At 39.6% G+C, this 22,756-nt stretch overlaps 4 protein-coding genes across 4 annotated transcripts; 1 reads left to right on the top strand and 3 right to left on the bottom strand.

Moving 5' to 3' along the window:
* Nucleotides 1-73: 73 nt before the first annotated feature.
* On the bottom strand, nucleotides 74-1,319 carry NCS54_00443500 (INTRADIOL-DIOXYGENAS domain-containing protein; the record flags this gene model as incomplete). The annotated part of the gene is made up of 2 exons (XM_053149973.1): nucleotides 74-1,011; nucleotides 1,067-1,319. The coding sequence occupies 2 exons, from the start codon at nucleotides 1,317-1,319 to the stop codon at nucleotides 74-76; spliced, it is 1,191 nt and encodes a 396-aa protein (XP_053005948.1).
* A 1,265-nt stretch (nucleotides 1,320-2,584) lies between these two features.
* NCS54_00443400 (Hypothetical protein) lies at nucleotides 2,585-3,356 on the bottom strand (the record flags this gene model as incomplete). Its single annotated transcript, XM_053149972.1, has 2 exons — nucleotides 2,585-2,965; nucleotides 3,018-3,356. 2 exons carry the CDS (start codon nucleotides 3,354-3,356, stop codon nucleotides 2,585-2,587), a joined length of 720 nt encoding a protein of 239 aa, XP_053005947.1.
* Nucleotides 3,357-4,253: 897 nt separating this feature from the next.
* NCS54_00443300 (AB hydrolase-1 domain-containing protein) lies at nucleotides 4,254-5,447 on the top strand (the record flags this gene model as incomplete). Its single annotated transcript, XM_053149971.1, has 1 exon — nucleotides 4,254-5,447. The coding sequence occupies one exon, from the start codon at nucleotides 4,254-4,256 to the stop codon at nucleotides 5,445-5,447; it is 1,194 nt and encodes a 397-aa protein (XP_053005946.1).
* Nucleotides 5,448-5,746: 299 nt separating this feature from the next.
* NCS54_00443200 (Hypothetical protein) lies at nucleotides 5,747-10,190 on the bottom strand (the record flags this gene model as incomplete). Its single annotated transcript, XM_053149970.1, has 4 exons — nucleotides 5,747-7,940; nucleotides 8,269-8,916; nucleotides 9,127-9,648; nucleotides 9,742-10,190. The coding sequence occupies 4 exons, from the start codon at nucleotides 10,188-10,190 to the stop codon at nucleotides 5,747-5,749; spliced, it is 3,813 nt and encodes a 1,270-aa protein (XP_053005945.1).
* Nucleotides 10,191-22,756: the final 12,566 nt, after the last annotated feature.

Below are 22,756 nucleotides of genomic sequence, written 5' to 3'. Positions count from 1 at the left end.
TCTTCTGCCACCTGTGAGAATTCGTTCTCCAATAACTTGAAGTAGCACGAATTGTCTGTATCAACTCCGTCCTTTAAGGAGCCATGGTCCCAGTTGGCATCATGCCGCTTTGAGCTCCGCTGGGAGGAGGGCCGCCATCACCACCCCCCTCACCACCCTCACCACCTCCACCAATTCCGCTATCCAAGGCGTGGCCCCCGTCCTCACCCAAGTATCCGGCAACGCCGTAGTAGTCATCAGTTGAGTAGTCTACAGAGGCATTGACTCCAATTTGGATCCATGCAAAGATGCCGTCTTCAACCTTGTCGCCCAGATACACATACTGAGGAAAAGGATCAAAAGACGCGTCGGCCTGCAGGACTGACCACATGTCCTCCTCATTGCTTGTGACGTCTTGAGTGTTGGTGTTGTAGGGATATGTCGCCTCGACAGCCGATCGCAACGTCTCGGGCCAGAAGAGCTGGCCGATATGGGCGACGGGGGCGTTCCAGACGGAAATCGTGCCATTGGGCATAACTGTTGCGTTGGTGTGCGTGAGGAGATGAGTGTGCGTTGCTCGGCCCTGATAGTGGCCAGGGAAGATGGTTTCGAACTGAACCACACCGTCGTGGTCGGTGATTTGGACACCTCGGAGGTATGTACTGTTGACACCGTCGGCAGCTTCATTGCCTGAGACGCTGATGCCAGAGTAAACTCCAGTTGCATTGGCGTTCCAGATGTCAACGGCGGCGACAGGCACGGGTTCGCAGCTGGCCACGTCGACATACTGGACCTCGAGAAAGAGTGGAACTCCGTCACAGTACTCGGACTCGATGACGTTGGATCTGAGAAACTCGCCGACGACGTAGTAAGGGCCAGCGGTGATCTCAGGGGACAGAATGCAGCTGGAGTTGGCGTCGAAGATGTCTGCCAATGGTGTGAACATGTCGTACGAAACTGAGCCAGTCATGTTGTGGTTGACATCCTCCCAGCTGGTTAGGTCATCGGTATCGCGGCGGTACTTCTTGGAAGCTAAAAATTCAATCAGTCATTGGGCTTTTCTCAGAATGGCTGGTTTGTTTCGTACGAGTAGTGATGCCCCTCTTCGCCCGCAGAGCGCGAACTCGACTCGTGCGTCGCTCGATCGAACGAGCCTTAAGTGCTTGAGCAGCGGTAGAGCCTGAGCACGATTCCAAGGATCGTCGACCAATGGCAGCCATGTTATTACGGGCGTGGATTTCCCTGGCCATGTGCTTTGGATCATGAGCCTCTCCGGGATGGCCCATGACGGAACTGCAGAGGCCAAGGCCGACGGCGAGAAGAGAGATGAGACGAGCCATGTTGAGGATAGTGAAATTGGCCTTGTTGTATTGGAGTGTGCAAAGAGACTGCGATGCTTTGCTTGTCTTCACCATCCCTCATGACCAAAGGTCCGCCATTTTATATTTCACTTCTACGTGCCAATAACACATAGCGCATAATCCAATTATCTCATTCTTGATTCGCTTCGTCACAATTACGCGGCTCCATGAAACAAGCATAGATTGTAAGTTCCCTGATGAGTCGGCCACCATGCGAAGCCATCGACATTCCCGAGACACTCAAACCAGCCACCGCCGGGAAGTGGGAGGCTGATATATAGACCGAGGCTTAATGACGCGGAACATGGACAAGGGAGGCCATCGAAGCTAATCCACCCCAGATTCACAGACCAATGAGCGCATTTGTAAAGAAAATCGAGAGAAATTGCCAGCGTTTGAGGTGAGAGGTCCACTTGACATGAAACCTTGTTTCCCGCTACTTACGCGGCGCGAGGCGGAATATCGGCATCATTGCCAAGCGTGGAGACGACATCGCCGGCATTTATACACAGTTTCCATGGGTGTTTTCGGTTGTGGCTGTGGGAGATTGGCGAATTTCGGGATATGGGCATGGCATGGTTGGGAGTCGTTGTGCGATCCATGCACTGCTTGATTTATTTCGATGTTCTCTTCACGGCGTGGCCATTTCTAATCAACGGGGCTTGGGAGGCGGAGTGCGGTGTATCCTTCAGATGGCCCATCAATACTGAGATGTTGTACTGTGAAAGCGCGATTTCCTTCAAGATAGATGACTAGGGTAGGGAGGTCGATAATTCTCAACTTGGACGGGATTCCATCATCACCAGCTGGGTGGAGGAAACGGCCCCTTTTTAATGCCCCTGGATCAGAGTAGAAGTGAAGAGAGGATATTTGACAGGCACCTGTTTGTGTGAGATACCACAGAGGCTAGGTATATTGTCCAATTTGTGTTGGAATCTTTTCGCCCTGGTAGATAATAGCCACGCCAAAGTAAGAAGAATATCCGAGGCAAGAAGAGAGTTGTCCCTTCTAGTAATGAACATGGCTCTCACAAGCAGGAGCCCGGGTCCGTGTTCATCTGCAGCGCTGTGCGTGAAATTGTATTCCCTAAACGCAAAGCTATAGTAATGGAAGAAGTAAGAACGTATCCATTTGCGAAAAAAACTATCATCAAGTCGTAAATCATAATCTAGCGTAAGGTATCTACAAATCCTTGTGGGCATTTCATGCCAGATCCCCTCCTTCTAACCAAAAATCAAGAAAGATTACGAAACATGAAACCAGTAATTGGAAATGTTGACAACCTCATAAGTAGAGGCCTCCATAGCCCGCAGACATGCAAAAGTCTCAACAGCCATGATCAATCTACTCACAAGATACAGAAAAGGACTGCTAACTTTGATGATCGTCAGAGGACCTTCCCAGGTGAAGCTCATCTTACGAAACTGCATGCAAAGAACAGCTGTAACAACAGAGATGAGAGCGCTGACGCGCCAAAGCCAAAGCTCCACCTCGGATGGAAAGACCGAAACCCATGAGATCAAGTGAATGGCGCCGAAAGAGGCACCAAGAAGACATAATAGAGGCCAGTACCTTGTCATATAAAGGCTTGCATCCCATTCGGTAATGACGTTTGTGTCTTCAACCTGGGATACAATGAGATCTTTGGTCGACTGGAGTCATTTCAGGCAGATCAACAAATGCGGCGGTGGCAATGTCCTTAGGCTTCTCCCACCAGAACGCATAGGTGACAAGGGCGTTGAACACGTAGGCCAGCGTCATTGTCTCCAACGCGGCCAAAGGGAGATGGTTTGCTGATCGAACGATGCACTGGAGGGTGAACCATATGACTTGAAGGAGGGCAGCCACCTTGACAAGTCCGTCGGCTTTGTTCTTGTCCTCAATGTCTTCTCTCGACAGGCCCCAGCTCTTGTGGTTGTCCCACGAAACGAGCCCATTGTTCAAGAGCCAGGCATACTGTCCCGGCCAAAGGGTGCGATGGCCTCCACTATCCCCGTCATTGTATCTGACGCCCATCATGCAAAGATAAAAGCCGTGGATAGTTCGGAACCCTCCATTGGTAGCTTTTGCACACCGGCGGACGGCTTTCCGGGCCTGGAGGAATTCTTGCAGTGATTCAAGACAGACCATCTCAGGTGCCAGAATAGCCTTGACAAGCTGATAGAACTTGTGTGCATGGCGAATTCGGCGTGAAACATGAACGCGAGGGTGGATGGCAGTCCATGTGCAAATAAGAATGGTGAAGAAGCAAGAGGATATAATTGACCAGGTTCCACGATTGGTATCCTCGGGGACCCAACCTACAAGGCGGCTGGGGTCCGTCGAGTTAACCGGAGGATCGGTCGGTACACTCATGGAGAATAATTGGAGTAGGTAGAGAATGGGCAAGACGCTAAACGCGGTTTCTCGACGATGATAGGGAATTTCATGGTGAAGGTGGCAGTGCATTTGGAGGGCACTGCGGGTATTTCAAGCTATCCCGACTCCATGTCTGTCGCATTACAACCCATCAACCACGAAATTACTGGACAATTGAGCCAATTGACTCTGGACAATTGTGAGTGTTGGTTGTGTCTAGGAACGGGCCGCAGAGAGGCAGCGCTTACTGAGGTGCTAGACTGGGACGGCGAAGGGGCCTGATGGAGTTCGCTTGTGCAACTGGACCAATCAAACAGCATTATCGAGGGCGTTGCCGCCCTGAGTCTGCCAGGGGCTCTTGGCACATGCTTACGTGACGGCTCCAAACAAATCGAAACCGTCGGCGATGCGCAACTTCTTTTTTGGACTTTTGAACACTCAACCAACACTTCTTTCTCCGCTTGACTGCCCGCGGTCTGATTTGATCTTGCCTCGCCCTCTCCAAACGGCCTGGAACTCTTCTTGCTTCTCTTTCAATCTGACTGCTTTGCCGGCATGTCTAATTCCGCCCTACGGCCCACCATGCTGGCGCTTGGCCTGACTTTGGGCGTCCCAGCCGTGCTCTATTTTGGCATTCTTGGCGCCTTGGTCGTCGTGCCCTCGCTGCAGGCCCATCTGATCTACCTCCACAAGGTCACTTTGACTTGGCTCAAGGACCTCAATGTTCCCGAGCAGTTCGGCTTCGCTCATCATCAAGTCACACCATTCTACCTCCCAACGCCCGACGGGGTGAATCTGCACACTTGGCACGTTCTTCCTCTTGCAGCCTACCAGGCCAATCAGCAGGCCCTGCTGGCACAGGGATCTGAAGCTGGGCTAGTGGAGGACTTTGAGCAGACCCTCAACTTTCGCCTGCTCAAGGAGAACCCCGAGGCCCGCCTCGTCCTCTATTTCCATGGTACAAGCGGTACCATGGCAAGTGGATGGCGCCCGGACAGTTACCGCTCACTGTACTCTGCCGATCCCGTCAACACCCATGTCCTGACCTTTGACTACCGGGGCTATGGAAAGTCCACGGGCCATCCATCCGAGGCTGGTGTTATCACGGATGCCCTAGCAGTGGCTGACTGGGCCATCAATACGGCCGGCATCCCGCCTGAGCGGATTGTCATCTTTGGCCAGAGCCTTGGATCTGCGGTAGCAATTGCTCTCGTCAATGAACTTGCTCAACGTCAACCCTCAGTTCACTTTGCTGGGCTGGTCGTCACAGCTACCTTTCAAGACATTCCACAGCTGACGGCCACATACCGTATTGGTGGTTTCATCCCGGTACTCTCACCGGTTGCGAGGATTAGGCCACTCTTCCGCTTCTTCTCACAGAGGCTGACAAGCAAGTGGGACAATTTTCGTAGGCTGGGAGAGTTTGTCAAGGAGGCTGAGAGATATGACATTACTCTCTTGCATGCTGTGGACGACACGGATATCCCGATGGAGAACTCTATCAAGTTGTACCGGGAGGCGGTGCGTGTGGCGGAGAATGCCAAAAACATGACTGAGGACGAGGGGGCTTTGCTCGAGAGGATAGAAAGACTCAAGGAGAACCGTGGAGAGGGAGGGGCTATCACTGTATGGCCTACAAAGAAAGGTGACATTAGACTAGAGATCTTGAAGTACGGAGTGCATGACAAAATCATGTCATACCCTGCGACTGGGCTTGCAATTAGTAGAGCATTCAAGTCAGTTAGGTAACTAGACGTATTGGTAGATTTATGACAAGATCAAAATTTAGAATTTCGATTAAAACATATCCTTCATTGATGCAATCCATGAGATACAATACTGTCGGAGAATCTTCATCGCGCTTAGATCGAGTAGATATTATGCGCCATCTTGAAATCTCGACTAACAAGTAGGTATTCGCACTCAGTTACTGTGTATTGAACTCTTCTGTCTTGAAACAGCCACTCCCCTATAATTACCTTACCTGTACCTAGCAACGACCTAACAATCCCTTCATGCTTTTTTGCTCTAGCCATCGATATCGCGGTCTACCCACCCTCAATCGTGACATTGACATCAGCTTGTCCTGTAGCTAAAAGTAGATCCACAATATCCCGGTGGCCAAGTGTAGCTGCCAAGTATAAAGGCGTTTTCCCAGAATTGTCTCTTAAGTTGACGTCGACCTCTCCCGTGTTGAGCAATACTTTGATGATATTCTCATGCCCCTTCATGGTGGCTATGGCTAGCAGCGTGAGGCCGGCGCTATATCGCAAATTGATGTCAGCCTTCCACGTATCAAGCAGCAGTTTGAGGAGGGAATCGTGGCCACTTCTGGCAGCTAGCCACAGCAACGTCACGCCGGAATTCCTCAAATGGATGTCGAAGTTGCCAGTGGCCATTAGCAGCCTAAACATGGCCTCGTACCCGGCAACACACAATAATGGCTTCATGCTGCTGTCTTTTACGTCAACATTGGCCTCGAATGAGGTGAGAATCAGGTTGCTCATCGACTCATTCTGTACAAGAGCAGCGTACGTCTCCTGCGAGAAGTCAGTGAAGTTGTTGGCCTTGCCGTTTGCGACAAGTAGCCTTACAACGGGCTCATGTCCGCCTTCGACAGCACAGGATAGAGGTGTCCGGCTTGAATTATCCGTCGTGCTGATGTCGACCGCTCCTGTAGCAAGGAGCAACTTAACGATAGCCTCGTGTCCGTGCCAAGAGGCATAATGGAGTAGTGTTGAGCCATCCTGGTCTTTCGCGACAATGTCAAACCTGGCCTTTGCAAGTTGCAGCTTAACCATGTCGTTGTACTCGGTGGCCCATGATGGCGACGGGTCGCTGCTGTCAACGCTCGTTTCAACACACATGTTGCTTGGAAGCATCAACTGAACAACCGCCTCGTGCCCTCTCTGAGCAAGTAACGGGGCTGGGGTCTGGCTAGGATCATCCCTCTTGGTAGCGGCTGCAGCCAGCAGTATCTTGGTGAGGGCCTCGTTCGCGCTGGTCACCGACAATGGCGTTTGGCCACCCCTAGATCTCACGTCGATCTCAGCGCCATGCTTGAGAAGCAACCTGACGATGGGCTCGTTCCATTTCATGGCAGCCCATAGTAAAGGCGTTCTACCGTGGGTGTCATTGGCATCCAAGTCAACTTCCCCCGTGTCCAACAAGAGTCTGACAATGGATTCGTGCCCTTGATACGCGGCCATCAGAAGCGGCGTGAAGTCGGATCCATCTGGAATGTCGATGCCAGCCTTTCCTGTGGCTAGAAGAAGCCTGGTGATTGCCTCGTGGCCATCGTACATGACATGCAGAAACGGAGTTGTGCCTGTATTGTTCCTCGCGTCAACGTAGGCCTGGCCTGGGCCTAGTAACAGCCTGACCACCCCCTCGTGACCATTCTCAGCCGCAAACAACAGCGGCGTCCGGTTGTTTCGATCTTTCAGGTTGACATAAGCTTTGCCGATGTCAATCAGCAGCTTGGCTATGGCTTCGAGCCCGTCCTCGGCTGCAAACGACAACGACGTCCTGTCGAATCGGTCCCTCTTGTCGATTTGGATCTCGTCCGTGGCCAACAGCAGCTTAACGAGGTTTTCGTGCTTTCTTCGAACGGCCAAGATCAGGGGCGTCTCGCCTAACTCGTTCCTCGTGTTGCCATCGAATTTACCCATGCTGAGCAGTTGCTTTACAACGTCGGCATGCCCCATTTCCACGCCTACCCATGCTGGTGTCTGGCGAATGCGGTTCGTTGCATGTATGTCAACCCTGTCTGTAGCGAGCAGCACTTTGAAGACATGATCATGGCCCTTCTCAGCGGCAAAAAATAGTGGCGTGTTACCATACCCATCCCTCGAATCGGCGTCGACCACTTCGATTGGAAGCAGGAGGCTGACGATAGCTTCATGCCCCTTTTCCGCCGCTAGCGACAATGCGGTTCTCTGATTCGTATCCCTCGACTCTGCATCAACACCGGTCTTGAGAAGCAGCTTGACTACCGCGTCGTGCCTCTTCACTGCAGCCCATGCTAATGGTGTCCAGCCGTGGCTGTCTTTCAACTCGACGTTCCCTACATGTCTGAGGAGAAGGTTGATTGCTTCAGTCATTCCGAAGTAAGCCGCCAGGTGAAGACCCGTCATTTTCTTTGGAGCAAATGCGCAGCTCCAGGACTCAGTGATGACCATCAGGGTCTCGGCAGCCGCAGCGCACTTCCCGTTACTCTTCAGGAACTTGATCAGTTCTTGACTAGTAGTTAGAGACATGCGGGCATGATGCCCCCAATTGTTCGCGGCGTAGTCAAAGAGTTGGTGTGACCGCAATCTCTCATCTAGCTTGCTCTTTGTTCCGCAGGCTCCGCACTGAAAGATCTTGTACGGGAGATATGTGACGCAGGCGGTTGCAATCTCGGCCTCTGCATTGGGGAATCACTCCCGTCGGCAGCCCCTTCAAGGCTTTTCGGATGTCTTTGGGCGAAAACTTGTCTCTCAAGGAATCCAAGTGAAGCTCCGCGAGGAGAAACCTACGAATTTAGCAAGGAATGACCAGATAAATATATTAGTACCAGGCAACATACATCCCGTTAACCGCCCTAGCCACTCCGGTTTTGATGTCCTCGCGGAGCTCTGGGCTGCTTTGGACCACATTGGGCAGAGAGTCGACGCGGATCTCGAGATATCTGTGCACATCCTCCTTAGAGGCGCGAATCTCCAACTCCATGAACCTTTCTGTGAAGTACTCTTGGATGGCGGGCATGATCCTCGATGTCATGAAGAGGCTTGCACCGCAGCTCTTCTGGAGCGCAAACAACGCTTTCAAGAGTTCTGCCCTGCTGCCGTCCGAGGCCTGACATTCATCCAGCGCGTCGACGATCAAGTAGACTCGAAGATACATCTTCGCTAGAGAGTGCACAGTCGTCAAGACTTCTTCGACTAACGGTCGTGTCTTTTCATGTTTGTGCCGGTCATAGAGACCTTTGACGACCTCCGGGAGGGAGGGCTTTCGTTCAGCCAACTGTTTCAAAAGACTCGCCAGCATCTTATCAATCCTCTGATTATCTGGTTGTCGAAGGTTGCAATAGATGTAGGCGATTCCAATATTGCTGTCCCTATGAAATCTACTTCTAAGATCATCAATGACGACTGACGTGAGAATAGTCTTGCCGGCGCCAGGGATGCCTGGGCAGAACAGCGTCTGCGTGCTGGCCTTGATTGGACTGTGCGGACTGGAGGTGGGTAAGCTTTTCTGACATCTCATTCAACTTGCTGTCAATTCTTAGTAAAACTGAATTCCATTAGCAACAGAAATATTCACAAGAAACACTGCAATCTCTTCAAATCGAAAGTCGCTGGCCCTACCCCCCAGATCTCCCTAGCACAGTAGTGCGCCCTTCGCTACCCATTTGCGGATACGAGAAACAAAGGAGAAGCCTCACAGGGCAGGTTGAAGCTTACTTTTGGCATTGCATATCTGGTTGACCTCCTGGGCTGGCACCACGGACAGAAGCTCTCTAGCAAACGCTGCAGCCACGGCAGCTGCGTGTTCCTGCCACTCCTCGCTCTTCCCAGAGTCGGCGTAGTCACAGATACCCCGGATGACGAGGCACGGAAAGTCATTGGCTAGCCCTGCCGCCTCTATCTCAAGACATAACACGTTGCCGCCCAGCTGGCGGTTAATATTGCCGCGGAAGACAGCGTCCTTGACGACCTGATTTCCGGAAGCAATCAGGCCGTAATGAGCTTGCATGTCTCTGGGTACGTTCTCTCCTCCTCCATCAACTGCGCCGTCCTCGGCCACAGGGCTCCTAGGAGCAAATACATGCCATGCCAGGAAAAACTTGAAAATGCTCAAAATCGCCACACAGATCATGTAGAACAAGGCCAAGAATCCAACACGATCATCTTGGATGCCTGTTGACGAGAGCAGAGGGTCCTTGAGTGAATCAGACTTGGTGTATCTGGGTGCTAGATTAGGCAATTTGATTGCCGTCTCGTCCAAATATCTGGGTATCTCGGGCCCCTTCATCTCATGCGCCGTCACCAGCTTTCACAGCGCCGTCAGGAGTGCGCCAGGTGAGTTGTTGAGGGTAATGATCCTCCTCAAGTGTCCGCCTTTCTCTGCCTTGCCGAAATCCCACTGCACGACTCCGGGAAACTGATCAGTTGGTGTGCTAACCACGACGTAGCCTAGCCGAACTTTTGGAGGGCTGCCACCACCAATGCCAATCATGAGGCCGAGCTTGATGGAGGGAACTGTGTCGAGCATTCTGGCCGCAACTGTCGCCGCTGAGCTGGTGCCGTACTTTCCCTTTGGCAGGCAAGCGATGACTACGTTCTGGTTCCCAACTATTCCCAGAGTATACGTGTTGCTGTTGGTGAGTGGCTTGGGCAAGCCAGGGTGTTCGGCATCCAGCATTGCCGTGGCTGCGGTCTGCTCCTTTGGAAGCGCGCAGACCCATCCCACGGTATAGTTGCCATGAACAAACTCTGTTGGAGACATTTTTGGACTCTGTCAGACACGAAACGTCACGTCCGACGGTCCCGCTTCCCTCTCCGGAAAAAAGAAGTGTCACCACTGGGGCACATCGGAGGGCTTCATGTCTATAGCCTGGCAGGCAACCAACAGCTACACCGCAAGTGCCAAGATGTCATATGCAGGCAGACTGCTGGTTCAGCCTTGGGTTGACTTTGAGGCCTACCGCCAGGCCTCTTGGGGGTTCAGCTGTTGGTTGTAAGACACAGAGTGTGGGCCGCGAGGAGTTTGTGGCGGCGGCGATGCATCAACCTGAAAAGCAGGCTGGCTGTTCGGAGTGCTAGTGCGGGCCCGGGGTGAAGCGACCCAGCTCAATCGCTTCCATAGGAATAGGGCGGTCTAGTAGGAGCCTGACGGTAATGGGCAACATTGTGTCTGTCTGTCAGTCTTACCTAGCTAGGTAGGCCACATTTGCTTCAGTTTAGGCGAGGTTGGTTCTTTTGGAATTTACGTTCTCATGCTGTCGAGAATGTCGATGGGACTACCCCACTATTCACATTAGATCTTGGCGGTTTTGCTCCTTCATATACGAGAGCTGGACCAGAAACATGGATGTTGGCGGCCTACAGGCCTGCATGGGGTCGGGTTAGTCCGGATGTGACAGCAACTCCGCTATCAAGGCGGATTTTGGGAAGAGTCAACCCAGAGCATCTGTCCTCTTGTATTCTTTGTTACAGTTGAAGCCCGGCCATTGACGGGATAATTGAGCGAAAACATAGAGGCGCTGCTCATCTCACTGAACCTCTCCAGCTGGTGTACGATGAGAAAGGGCGGTCGAGCGTCACCCGGGTTGAAGAGGCGGTGTTGTTTGTAGCTACCTAGCGGGCCCGGGCACGGCCGAGAGTAGGTTGATCAGGCTCTCAAGCCGTATGCTGTGTGCCTTGTGTACGATGGAAGACTCTAAGGAAGTTCCCGAGGCCCTGAGTGGCTATGTTTGGGATGAAGGAGGGCACCAATCTGCCAGGCGGTTAATGCAGTTCTGCCTGTAGCCGCCTTTACTGACTACCAAGAGCAACTTCTGCATTCTGTCCACAGTGATTTAGCCCCAGGATATACATGTCCAGGCTGCGCCATGCTGGAACCTCTTGAGGCAACAGAGATGGGTGTGGTCAGCTTGCAGATATTAACCCATCTGCCATCCTCCCTCTGCAGCCTCAGGAAGAATAACACAAGCAATACACACAGGTTGAAATCATTCACAAGGAGAACCCTAATTTCCGACAACTACACCCTAATTAGCCGACCAGGCTCGTTCACTTGTGCGCTCGTTGTGAGCGGGCTAGTCTTCCCTTCAACAAACCGCTTCAGCAACACATTGACCCGATCAGCATGGCCCCCTGTAATCTCTGCAACAATTTCCAACGCAGAGCCCGAGATTATCGGGTCAGCTTTGATTTTGAGCCTGACCAACTCGACACGTTAGTGCAGTCTGGGTGTCCATATTGTTCCCTGATCCGAAATGGCATCGCGCGCTTCGAGCCGAAGGTAGGCCCCTTCACAAACCTTCAGAGAGGGTTTGCTAGAGGGTATACCGTTGACGGCAATGACGTCGGCACTGTGGAAGTCGACTTGATCTGGGACGATTCGATCAAGTTAACCTTAGACATTTTCGTGGGCATCGGTCAGTAGGCCAGAACTTGAATCGCGACATCTTATTCCAGTGACTAAATGAAGAGGCATTCTGCCGGTACGCATCTTTTCCTGTGTCTAGTAGAGCTAACTGCCGAGCCGAGCAGATTCCGCATCCCCGATCCCAGGCATGAGAGCTTTGCCGACTATTTCTGGGGACACCGCGTCCGAAAAATCCATTGCCTGGGCGTCCCGTGCCTTGCAAGACTGCCTAAAGTCCCATCATAGGTGCAGTCGACGTACCATGACCGAACTCCCTGCTCGGTTCCTCGACCTTGGTCCAGCTGGAAAATATGATCTGAAACTATCAGAGGTATCAACTAGTGCCGTGACCTACGCGTGTCTCAGCCATCGTTGGGGGCAAACCAGGTCCATTCGTACAGTGAGGACGACTCTTCCTTCATATCTCCACGAGATACCATGGCCGTTGCTCCCAAAAACTGTTCAAGATGCTATCAAGATCGTGAGAAAAATGGGACTGCGTTACATCTGGATCGACTCGCTTGCATAATCCAAGATGACCCTGAAGACTGGAGAAAGGAGTCGAGCAAGATGGCGTCCATGTATCAAAATTTGCATATCGTCGTTGCCGCCACCAGGTCTCCAGATGACAGTGGAGGGTGCTTCTCTGCTGCGTCTCTATCCGACATGGGTTATCGGCTCACTACGAAGGCGTTCGAAAAGACGCTGTTCTATGTTCGCGAGAAGATCTTTCACTTTGACAACGCTGAGGCCCACAACCTTTCCGCCACGTTCCCTCTATTAACTCGGGGGTGGGTCTACCAAGAACGACTACTGGCTCCTCGAGTCCTGCATTTTTGTCCGAAGGAGCTCGTGTGGGAATGCCGGGAATTCAGTGAGTGCGAGTGCTCCGGCATTAAGGCTAACGGTAATCCAAAGCAAGAGCACTCAGAGCTTATCGAGCGTTATTCCGATCTGAATGTCTCAGCGAATGCAAACATAGCTGCGACTGCACAAGAAACTCTGGATGTACTTCGTCATGCATCTCCAACTGAAGCTTGCAGCACGACAGAAACAGTTCCCATGCCACCTTCGTCTCCTTCAAACAGCAGAGGGAATCTCCTCTCCCGATTCTTACATCTCTCTCGCAGAATGAGGCTCCAGGTCTCGCCAAAGCGCTCTACATTTATAGAGAGTTACGAAGAGCGAAGAGCCACAGAGGCATGCGACCGGTATGATATTTGTAATTACTCTCCAGTGTAGGTTTATCGTAACTGACGCAACTAAGCCTTGCGGAAGGACTCAGTGACAAAATTATGGCATAAGCTCGTCAGCGATTACTCTGGGCTCAACCTCTCCGAAGAGAAAGACCGCTTGCCAGCCAGCTATGGACTAGCTTGCCAAATAGGAAGTTGCAAGGCTCCTGGGATCGAAAGCAACTACCTCGCTGGGCTTTGGGAAAATCCATTGGCAGACGACATGCTTTGGCGGGTCGACGAACCGCTGAGCGGACTGAGTGAGCAAAGACCGAAAAGATACCGCGCTCCCTCCTGGTCGTAGGCCTGAATGAACGCAAAGGTGTCGTACTGGACAGAAAAGCTGCACGACGAACAGTTCAAAATATTGAAGGCGCAATGTCGGCCTGTTCGCGACCCAAACTGCTCCGGTAGGGTGGATGATTACGTCGAGGTTACCGGACATTTGATGTCAGCGACTTTACACTATACTCGGAGGAAAGGGGGAATGGCGGATTACAAACTGTTCTTCGTTGATCATTTTGTTCCATTTTATCCCGATTACCATGTATATGGCTATCCTGGGGGGAGGCTAGATATATTCTGTTTGGGAAATTTTGTCGGGAAGCGTTTCACAGCATCCCTGGTGGTGACTGCGAAGTCATAGTCGACAGACGAACGGGTCGGCATGACGACCAGAGCAAACTATGATGTGCAACCAGGTGCAGCGGAAATTATAATTGGTGGGGTTTCTGGGATTAGAGATAATGCCAAGGTTCTTAAAGGCTACTTGTCACGACCTGACAAAACACTTATCACGTGACCAACAAAGGACCCACGGTTACCCACCAATCATAATGCGATCACCCCTAGGAGCCAAGCGATCACGGTAATCACTTTATGATCACCTATGATCACCTATACGATCACTCTGATCAACCTCTTGGGAATAAGTAATCAAGGTAAACCCCCTAAGTATATAAAACGTATTTATTATATTTTCTTATATAGTAGCTACCTTAGCTATTAATATAACTTAGTTATACTTAATACCTTAAGTATATTACTAGATATAACTTATACCCTCTATTACTTAGACTATGCCTAATATTCTTTACTAATATAAACCTAGTATAATTAGTTTATCTCTTAGGAAATATATAATTATTATATATTAATAGCTCTTATTTAATAATATATTATATACTCTAAGTAATATTATTACTATAATACCTAATACTAGATTACCCTTTACCTCTCGTAATAAGCTATTTATTACCCCCTAATAGGGATAGCCTATAATTAAGCTAGAGGAACTTAATATCCTGATAGACATAGATGATAATAATAAGAAATATATTATCTTGGCCTTATATGAGGATAAAGTCTATAAACTTAGGAATAAATATAATTACTTAACTACCTAGTATAATAACCTCTTAAATAGTATATAAAATAATACTAGGATTACCTAAGAATAACTTATAAGCATAAAAGTATCTATAAATAATATATAGGAATATTTCTATTAAGCTATGAAATAGTAGTAATAATAATATTAATAAACTATTAGTAAATAATAAGACTAAATTAACTAACTTATTGCACTCTAAGCCTAATAAAATAATCTAGCGTAATAGTAGGTTTATAACCTTGGTAGCCTAATGTTTAAATATAATGCTACTAATATAACCTATAAGGATATTAGTAAAATTATTAAGCCTAAGGACCTAGAGCTATTTAATAGATAAGCTATTTATATTAGGATATTTCTTATATCCCTTAGGGCATATTAATAATACTTCCCTATTTAAATAGCTAGCGCTAAAAGCAAGGTCTTATATATTAGTAGATATCTTATAAGTAGCGTATTTACTTAGTTTAAGCCTAAGCTATGTAACTTTCTTAGAAATAAGCCTACTAAGGAAACCTAACTTTTCTTTATTAAATATAAAAATTTTAAAGATATAATTAGATAGAACTTTAGAATTATTAATAAAAAATAATAAGCTATATAGAAACTTAAAAACCTGCGATAAATAAAGGCCGCCTTGACCTATATAGCTAAGTTTATATAGATTACTTTATTCCTTAATTAGGGAATAAGCGCCCTTTAAATTATATTTTATAAGGGACTTAAAGATAAGGTTAAAGATAAACTTTATAAAATAAAAAAACCTAATAACCTCTAAGATTATATCGATATAGCTATTAAGATTAATAACTAATAGTTTAAATAATATATAAAGAAATCTAATAAAGGATAAATCTAGGGTAATAAGAATAATACTAATTAGCCCTAAAGAAGGGAATAAGCTAAGGGTAATATGTCTTATAGAACTTATATAAGACCTATAAAACTTAGAGTAGCCTAGAAGGATAATAAAGATATTAAGTATTATTATTGCTATAAGAAGGGTTATAAGGCTAGTAAATGCTATAAGAAATAATAAGATATTAAGGAGGGATGCTATTAACTAAAGCTATAATAAAACCTCCTAGAAGGTAAGAAGCGCCTAAATATAATTAATTAGGATAGTAACCCCTAGATAGCTATTTATATTATTAAAATACTTAGAATAGTATAATAAGGATATAATAAAATAAGACTCTAACTTAGAGAAGTTATTATGCCCTACTAAGCCGCCTACCTAATAGAAGAATAAGCTATTAGTAACTATATAATTAGTAATATTATAAAGGAGTAACTCTATAAACTAATTAAACCCCTAAAGGTTTATTAGTTATACCTTACTAACCTAGATATATAGAACTTATTACTAGAGCTAGATAGTAGGAAAGGAAACCTAGATAGCCTCTTATAGTAATAAACCCTTGCTATAATTAGATGTATAGAACTTAGAATAGAAGAACCTATAGTATTAGCCTTAGCCTAGTAATTATTATTATTAATAAATAAATAAGCTAACTTTTAAGAAGCCGCCGCGGAGGGATTTAATTACTAGAAATAGATTATAGGATATAATAAATAGACCTATATGCCCGCGATAATCTATTATAGGGACTACTAATAGAATAATCTTATATAGTATAACTATACCCTATGCCCCTGGTATTAAACTAAGGTATCTTAGGAATATAATAAAATCTATAAATAATAAAAAGTAGACTAATATAGTAGACTACTATATAATAATTAGGTCGCTAAAGTAAATAATAGTAATATTAACTAAACTAAGTTTGAGCATAATGCCTAGAAGCTATAAAAAGAATTATGCTAAGGGCGCTTTAAGAAGCCTTAAAAAAGTAATAAAAAATTATAAAAGGAGGAAAACTACCCCTAACTATATAATAAAAATAATAATAGGTATTAAAATAGCCTAAGGGAGAAGTATATCTAGACTATATAAGAGTATATAAATATAATAGATAAGTAGGAAATCTGTATTTAAGCCTATTACTAAGAGTTAGCTAAAAACCCCTAATATCTAGAAGTATTTTTTAACTTATAAGATAATATAAGAATATACCTAATATACTAGGAGTATATTAATATCTCTTAGATATTATATTAATACTATTAGTATAAAACTTACTAAAAAGAGAAATAGGAATAAGACTATTTCTCTATTATATTACTATATTAGCTAAATAATAAACCCTACTTATAGTATAAAATAGAGGGTTATAAAGTAATATATTAATATAAATCTATTAATATTATAAATGCATAATATTCCTTAGAACTATATTATGTTATTTAAGAGAAAAAATAAATTACTTATAAAATTAAGGATTAATAAAAAATAATTAGCTAAAAAGATAAAAAAGACCTAGGAGCTAAATAAGAATAGTAATACTAGGATTAGCTATATAGCTAGGATAATATATATAACTATGAGGCTTATATTAATAGCGAATATAAGTTTAATTATTTTAGCTATATAATATTAAAAAACTAAATAGCCTATTTAACATAGGGTAACAAATGAATAAATATAGGAACATATTATTATAAAAAGCCCTATACTCTATAAATAAAGCATATAGGTAATAATACCTAGAACTAAAAGTATAAGTTAAGGGAGAATAATTAAATACTTTAGTAAATAATAGAGCTAAGTAAAACTACTTTAACTTAGTAATAATAAATAAGCTTAAGCTATTATAGAGGTATAAATAAATGCCTTATTTAGTTATTAACCTAGAAGGAACCCCTTTTAATTATAATAATAAAGTTATTAATTATAAGATTAATTACCTTAAAGTTTTTATTAAAAGAAAAAACTAAGAGATATTATTTAATATTATACTTAATAAATATTATAATCTTATACTTAGGTACTTATAGTTATATTAATTTAACCTATATTTTAATTAGAGAATTAGCTAAGTACTTTCTTTTAATAATAAAATACCCTCTATAATAAATAATAACTTAGATAAGAGATCTTAAACTTTTAATAAAGATACTAGAGAAGCTAGGTAGAGGCAAATATAAAATACCTCTCTACCTAAAGAAACATAGTATAAATACTATAATAGATAGAAATAATAGAATTAGTAAATAATTATATATATTATAAAATAATTTTATAAGTTAAAAGAAAACCTAGAATAAGTTAAGAAAATACTAAAAGAAGAATAACTTAAGAATATTTTATTATAATATTATATCTATAAGAAACTCTTTATAGAAAAACTTAAAATAGGTCTATTAGAATATATATATTATAACCTTAAAATTAAGTTTATTAATAAAAAATAACCTAGCTTTAGTAAACTTTACTTACTTAATAAAGTATAATTACTAGTATTAAAGGAATATATTAAAGATATATTATAAAAAGGATATATTAAGGAAAGTAAGTTATTTATTAGATACCTTATTATATTTATCCCGAAAAAGAATAAAAAGCTCTAACTTTATATTAACTTTAGAATACTTAATGCTATTATAATTAAGGATTATATATTATTACCTCTTATTAATAAGTTAAAGGATTAATATTTTAATATAAAGTATTTTATTATATTTAACCTTAAAGGAGCCTATAACCTTATTTAGATTAAAAAAGGATATAAATAAAAAACTACTTTTTATACTAAGTATAGACTATTTAAATACCTTATTATGCCTTTTAGACTTATAAATATACCTATTATATTTTAATAAATAATTAATAATATACTATAAAAATATCTAGATATATTTATTATATATTACTTAGATAATATCTTTATTTTTTCTAAAATAAAAAAAGAATATATAAAATATATCTATAAGGTATTATAAATATTATAAGATACTAAGTTATTAATAAAACCTAAGAAAAGTAAATTTTATGCCTTAGAAATAAAATTCCTTAGATATATTATCTCTTATAATAAGATATATATAGACCCTAAGAAGGTCTTAGTAATTAAGGACTAAAAAGAACTAACTAATATTAAGGAAATATAAGCCTTCCTTGGTTTTATTAATTACTATTATAGATTCCTTAAATAATTTAGGAAGATTATAATATTATTAATTAAACTTACTAAGAAAGATAAAACCTTCTTATTTAGAGCTAAGGCTAAGGAAGCTTTTAATTAGATTAAGGAACTTATCCTAAATAAGCTAATATTTAAGATATTTAATTTATCTTAATAAATTAAACTTAAAATAAATACCTTAGACTTCGCGCTAGGCGCCTAGATTAGATAATAAGATAATAAAGGACTCCTATATCCCATCGCGTTTTACTCTTATAAGCTATATAGAGTAAAGCTTAATTACTTTATTTATAATAAAGAATTCCTTATAATTATTAATACTTTTAAGGAATTTTAATATTATCTCTTTAGAAATAAATACTAAATTAAGGTATATATAGATTATAAGAATATTACTTACTTCGTAAAAACCTAAGAACTTAGTAAATAATAACTATAATATATTAAATATCTTTTAGAATTTAACTATATTATTATCTATATTAAAAGAATAAAAAACAATAGGGTAGATATTATTAGCTAATAACCCGACCTAGATACTAGGAAGATTAAAGCTAAGGGATAACTTTTATACTTTATATTAGAAAGATACCTTAAATAGAAGTTTATTAGGTAAATATAAAAGCTAATACCCTTATTAGAATACCTTATATTTATTAGAAAATATAAATAATTAGTTATAGACTTTATTAAGTATATATAAGGATATTAATAACGAAGTGATAAAGTCTAGATATATAAGAAGAAGATCTCTATTCTTAATAAAGCACTCTAAGCTATTTTTAATTATTATTACTATTAAGTTATATATTATAGTAACCTAGAAGAGATAACTAAAGGTATATAATAATACTATAATAATTATAACCTTAAAAGTAGAATAAAAGGAAAAATATATTAATATAGAGGATATTAAGGGAAGACTGCTAATGCTAAGCGGGATAATAGGCTAATACCTTTACTAGAGTACCTTTAGCTTATTAGAGGCTATAGAAAATAAATTATTAATTTTATAAACTATATATAAGGGTATAACTAAAGAAAAAATAGACTCCTTATATTCTATAAAGGAATTACTATCCCTAATAAAGTATTTAAACTAATCTTTTAATATTACTATAACTTATTTCCTTATAATAGAAACTACTAGCTAATATTTAAATAAATAAACTATATCTATAATAATAACTAGTTTAAATAGAAAATTAAATAATAGATGTGAAACTATATAAATTATAACCCTAATACTAAACCTATTACCTATAAATAAGATAGGGTTATAGGAATACCCTATTGAATTATTAGTATAACTTATACTATAGAATAAGGTAATTTACTCTTAAAATAGATCTAAGAATATAATAAATAACTCTTAGATAATAAAAAACCTAATAAATAATAAGTCTTAGATAAATTATATTATAAACTTATATATAAAATATATAATTACTTATTATATAAATACTAAGGAATTAATAAAACCCTAGAATAAGTTAAAATAATATTTATTTTTCTTAATATAAAAAAGATTATTTTAACTATTATTAACTAATATAACCTTTATATAAAAACTAAGGCATAATGCTATAAACCTTATAAAAAACTATAACTACTCCTAGTTATATAATAACTATAGGACTTAATTACTATAGATTTTATTATAAAACTACCTCTATTAAAAAAACTAGCTATTAGAAACTTCTATAATAGTATTTTTATTATTATAGATAGACTTATAAAATTTTCTTATTTTATACCCTATAGAGAATTAATAATAGTAGAAGAATTTATTTACCTTTTTTACTTTTATATTACTAAAATATATAATATATTACTTAAAATTATTATAGATTAAGGACTATTATTTACTTTAAAATTCTAGTAAAGCCTTATAGGATACTTAGGAATTAACTATAAACTTTTTATTATATACTATAAGGAGATAAATAGATAAATAAAATATATAAACTAAATACTAGAATAATACCTTTAATGCTATATTAACTATAAATAAACTAACTAGGTTAAGAAGCTATTAGCTGCCTAGCTAGCCTATAATATAGCTATAAATAAAAACATAAAGATTATATTAGCCTATATTAATTTCGGATTTATACTAGATATATATTACTAAATATAAGATATTATTATTAACCCTAAAGTAATCCTTATTAGTAATTAACTAAAGAACCTATATAAAGAAATATAAATAAAACTTAAATTTATTAGAAATAAAATAATAAAATATATTAATAAGAAAAAAATTAAGAGATTAATTTTCTTAAAGGGAGATATAATTTATTTTATAATAAAAAATATTAAGATAAAATAATAAAATAAAAAACTTAATTATAAATATATTAAATTATATAAGATTAAATAAAAAATCTTAGAAAATAACTATAAACTAGATTTATTATTAAAAGTTAAGCTTTACCTAATTATTTATATTTTATTATTTAAATTAATAAAAAAAACTATCTAAGTTAAAACTAGTAATAAACTAGAAATAAAAATTAATAAATTAAAGGAATATATTATAGAGATTATCCTTAATATAAATAAGATTAATAATAAAATAATATATTTTATTAAATAATAAGATTACTTAGACTTAGAAAATATATAGGAGCTATTAGAATACTTTACTAGTATATAATACCTTTTAAAGGACTTTTATTAATAATATTAAAAGAAAGAATAAAAATAGCATTTTAGTTAATAATATCTATAGCACTAATAAGCTAAGTAGCTACTATAGCCTCTAACTTTACCCTCTTAGCCTTATCTAACTTATCTAAAGAGTTTAAACCCTAATGCACTATTATTATACCTTGCTTATAGATTTATTTCTTTTAGCGACATAAATATATTAGGCGAGAGAGCTACTTATTTACCTATTATTATAGGGCAATTAGCTCCTCCTTAGCTCTCTCTTCCTTAAGCTTAAGATAATACTTCTTAGCTATAAGATAGGACGCTATTAAATAGGTTAATAAGAAAAAAAAATACTAAGGTAAACTATACTTACTAATAGAAACTAATACTCTTAAACTATTATAAGCATAACCTTAATAAATATACTTTAAATAATAAGATATACCTTTAAGTATTTTATATTATAGATATTTCTAGGCGTAATTTAAATAAGGTATAACTTTAAAGCTTATTTCCTTAATTAATTTAAATAGATAGTAATAGCGCGTAGTAGACTAAGATTTTACTTTTAGTATATTATTAGTATTATTAGAATATTTAAGGAAGAAAGTTTTAATAAATTAAAAGAAGTTAAGTAATTAACTTTATAGGCCTTAAGGATAAAACCTAATAAAGGGGAGATATTATATTATAACCTAATAAAATACTTATTATATAATTAATAAAGAACCTATAGTTACTTATTAATTATAATATGATTACCCCTAGGAGCTAAGTAATTATAGTAATTACTTTATAATTACTTATAATTACTTATATAATTACTTTAATTAACCTCTTAAGAATAAGTAATTAAAGTAAACCCCTTAAGTATATAAAATATATTTATTATACTTTCTTATATAATAGCTACCTTAGCTATTAATATAACTTAGTTATACTTAATACCTTGAGCATATTACTAAATGTAACTTATACCCTTTATTACTTAGACTATGCCTAGCACTCTCTGCTAATATAAACCCAGCATGACTGGTTTATCCCTTGGGAAACACATGATCGTTATACTACTAAAGGGTTATATTAATATTAGCCTTATTATTATTAAAAGTATTACTAGGGCTTAATTATTATAATTATAATATTAAAAGGAAAAAAAATAAAATAAATATAAGATTTTTAAGAAATAAATTAATAATATTAAGTTTATATTATTAAAAAGATTTCAAAAAAGATTTAAAATAAAATATTAAGTATATAATTATAAAAATATACTTATAAATTAAATATAATTATAATAATAATAATTATTAATATAATAATATAATATTTTAAATAATTAATTTTTAATTTTAAATTTAATTTTTATAATTATATTTTTAAATATATTATTAAGTTTTATATATATTTTATTTATAATAATAATATTAAAATTAAAAATTATATATAATTAAAAGATTTAAATTAATTTTATTAAAAAATTATATATTATAATTTTAATATATAATAATTATTATAATATTTAAATATATAAAATTATAAATATTTAATTTTATCTTATTTATTATATAATAATTATAAATTTTTAAA

Source organism: Fusarium falciforme, chromosome 3 (assembly GCF_026873545.1).
Source record: "Fusarium falciforme chromosome 3, complete sequence".
NCBI classification, from domain to species: domain Eukaryota; kingdom Fungi; phylum Ascomycota; class Sordariomycetes; order Hypocreales; family Nectriaceae; genus Fusarium; species Fusarium falciforme.
The sequence above is the reverse complement of the archived record's forward strand: the minus strand, read 5'-3'. Positions and strand labels throughout refer to the sequence as shown.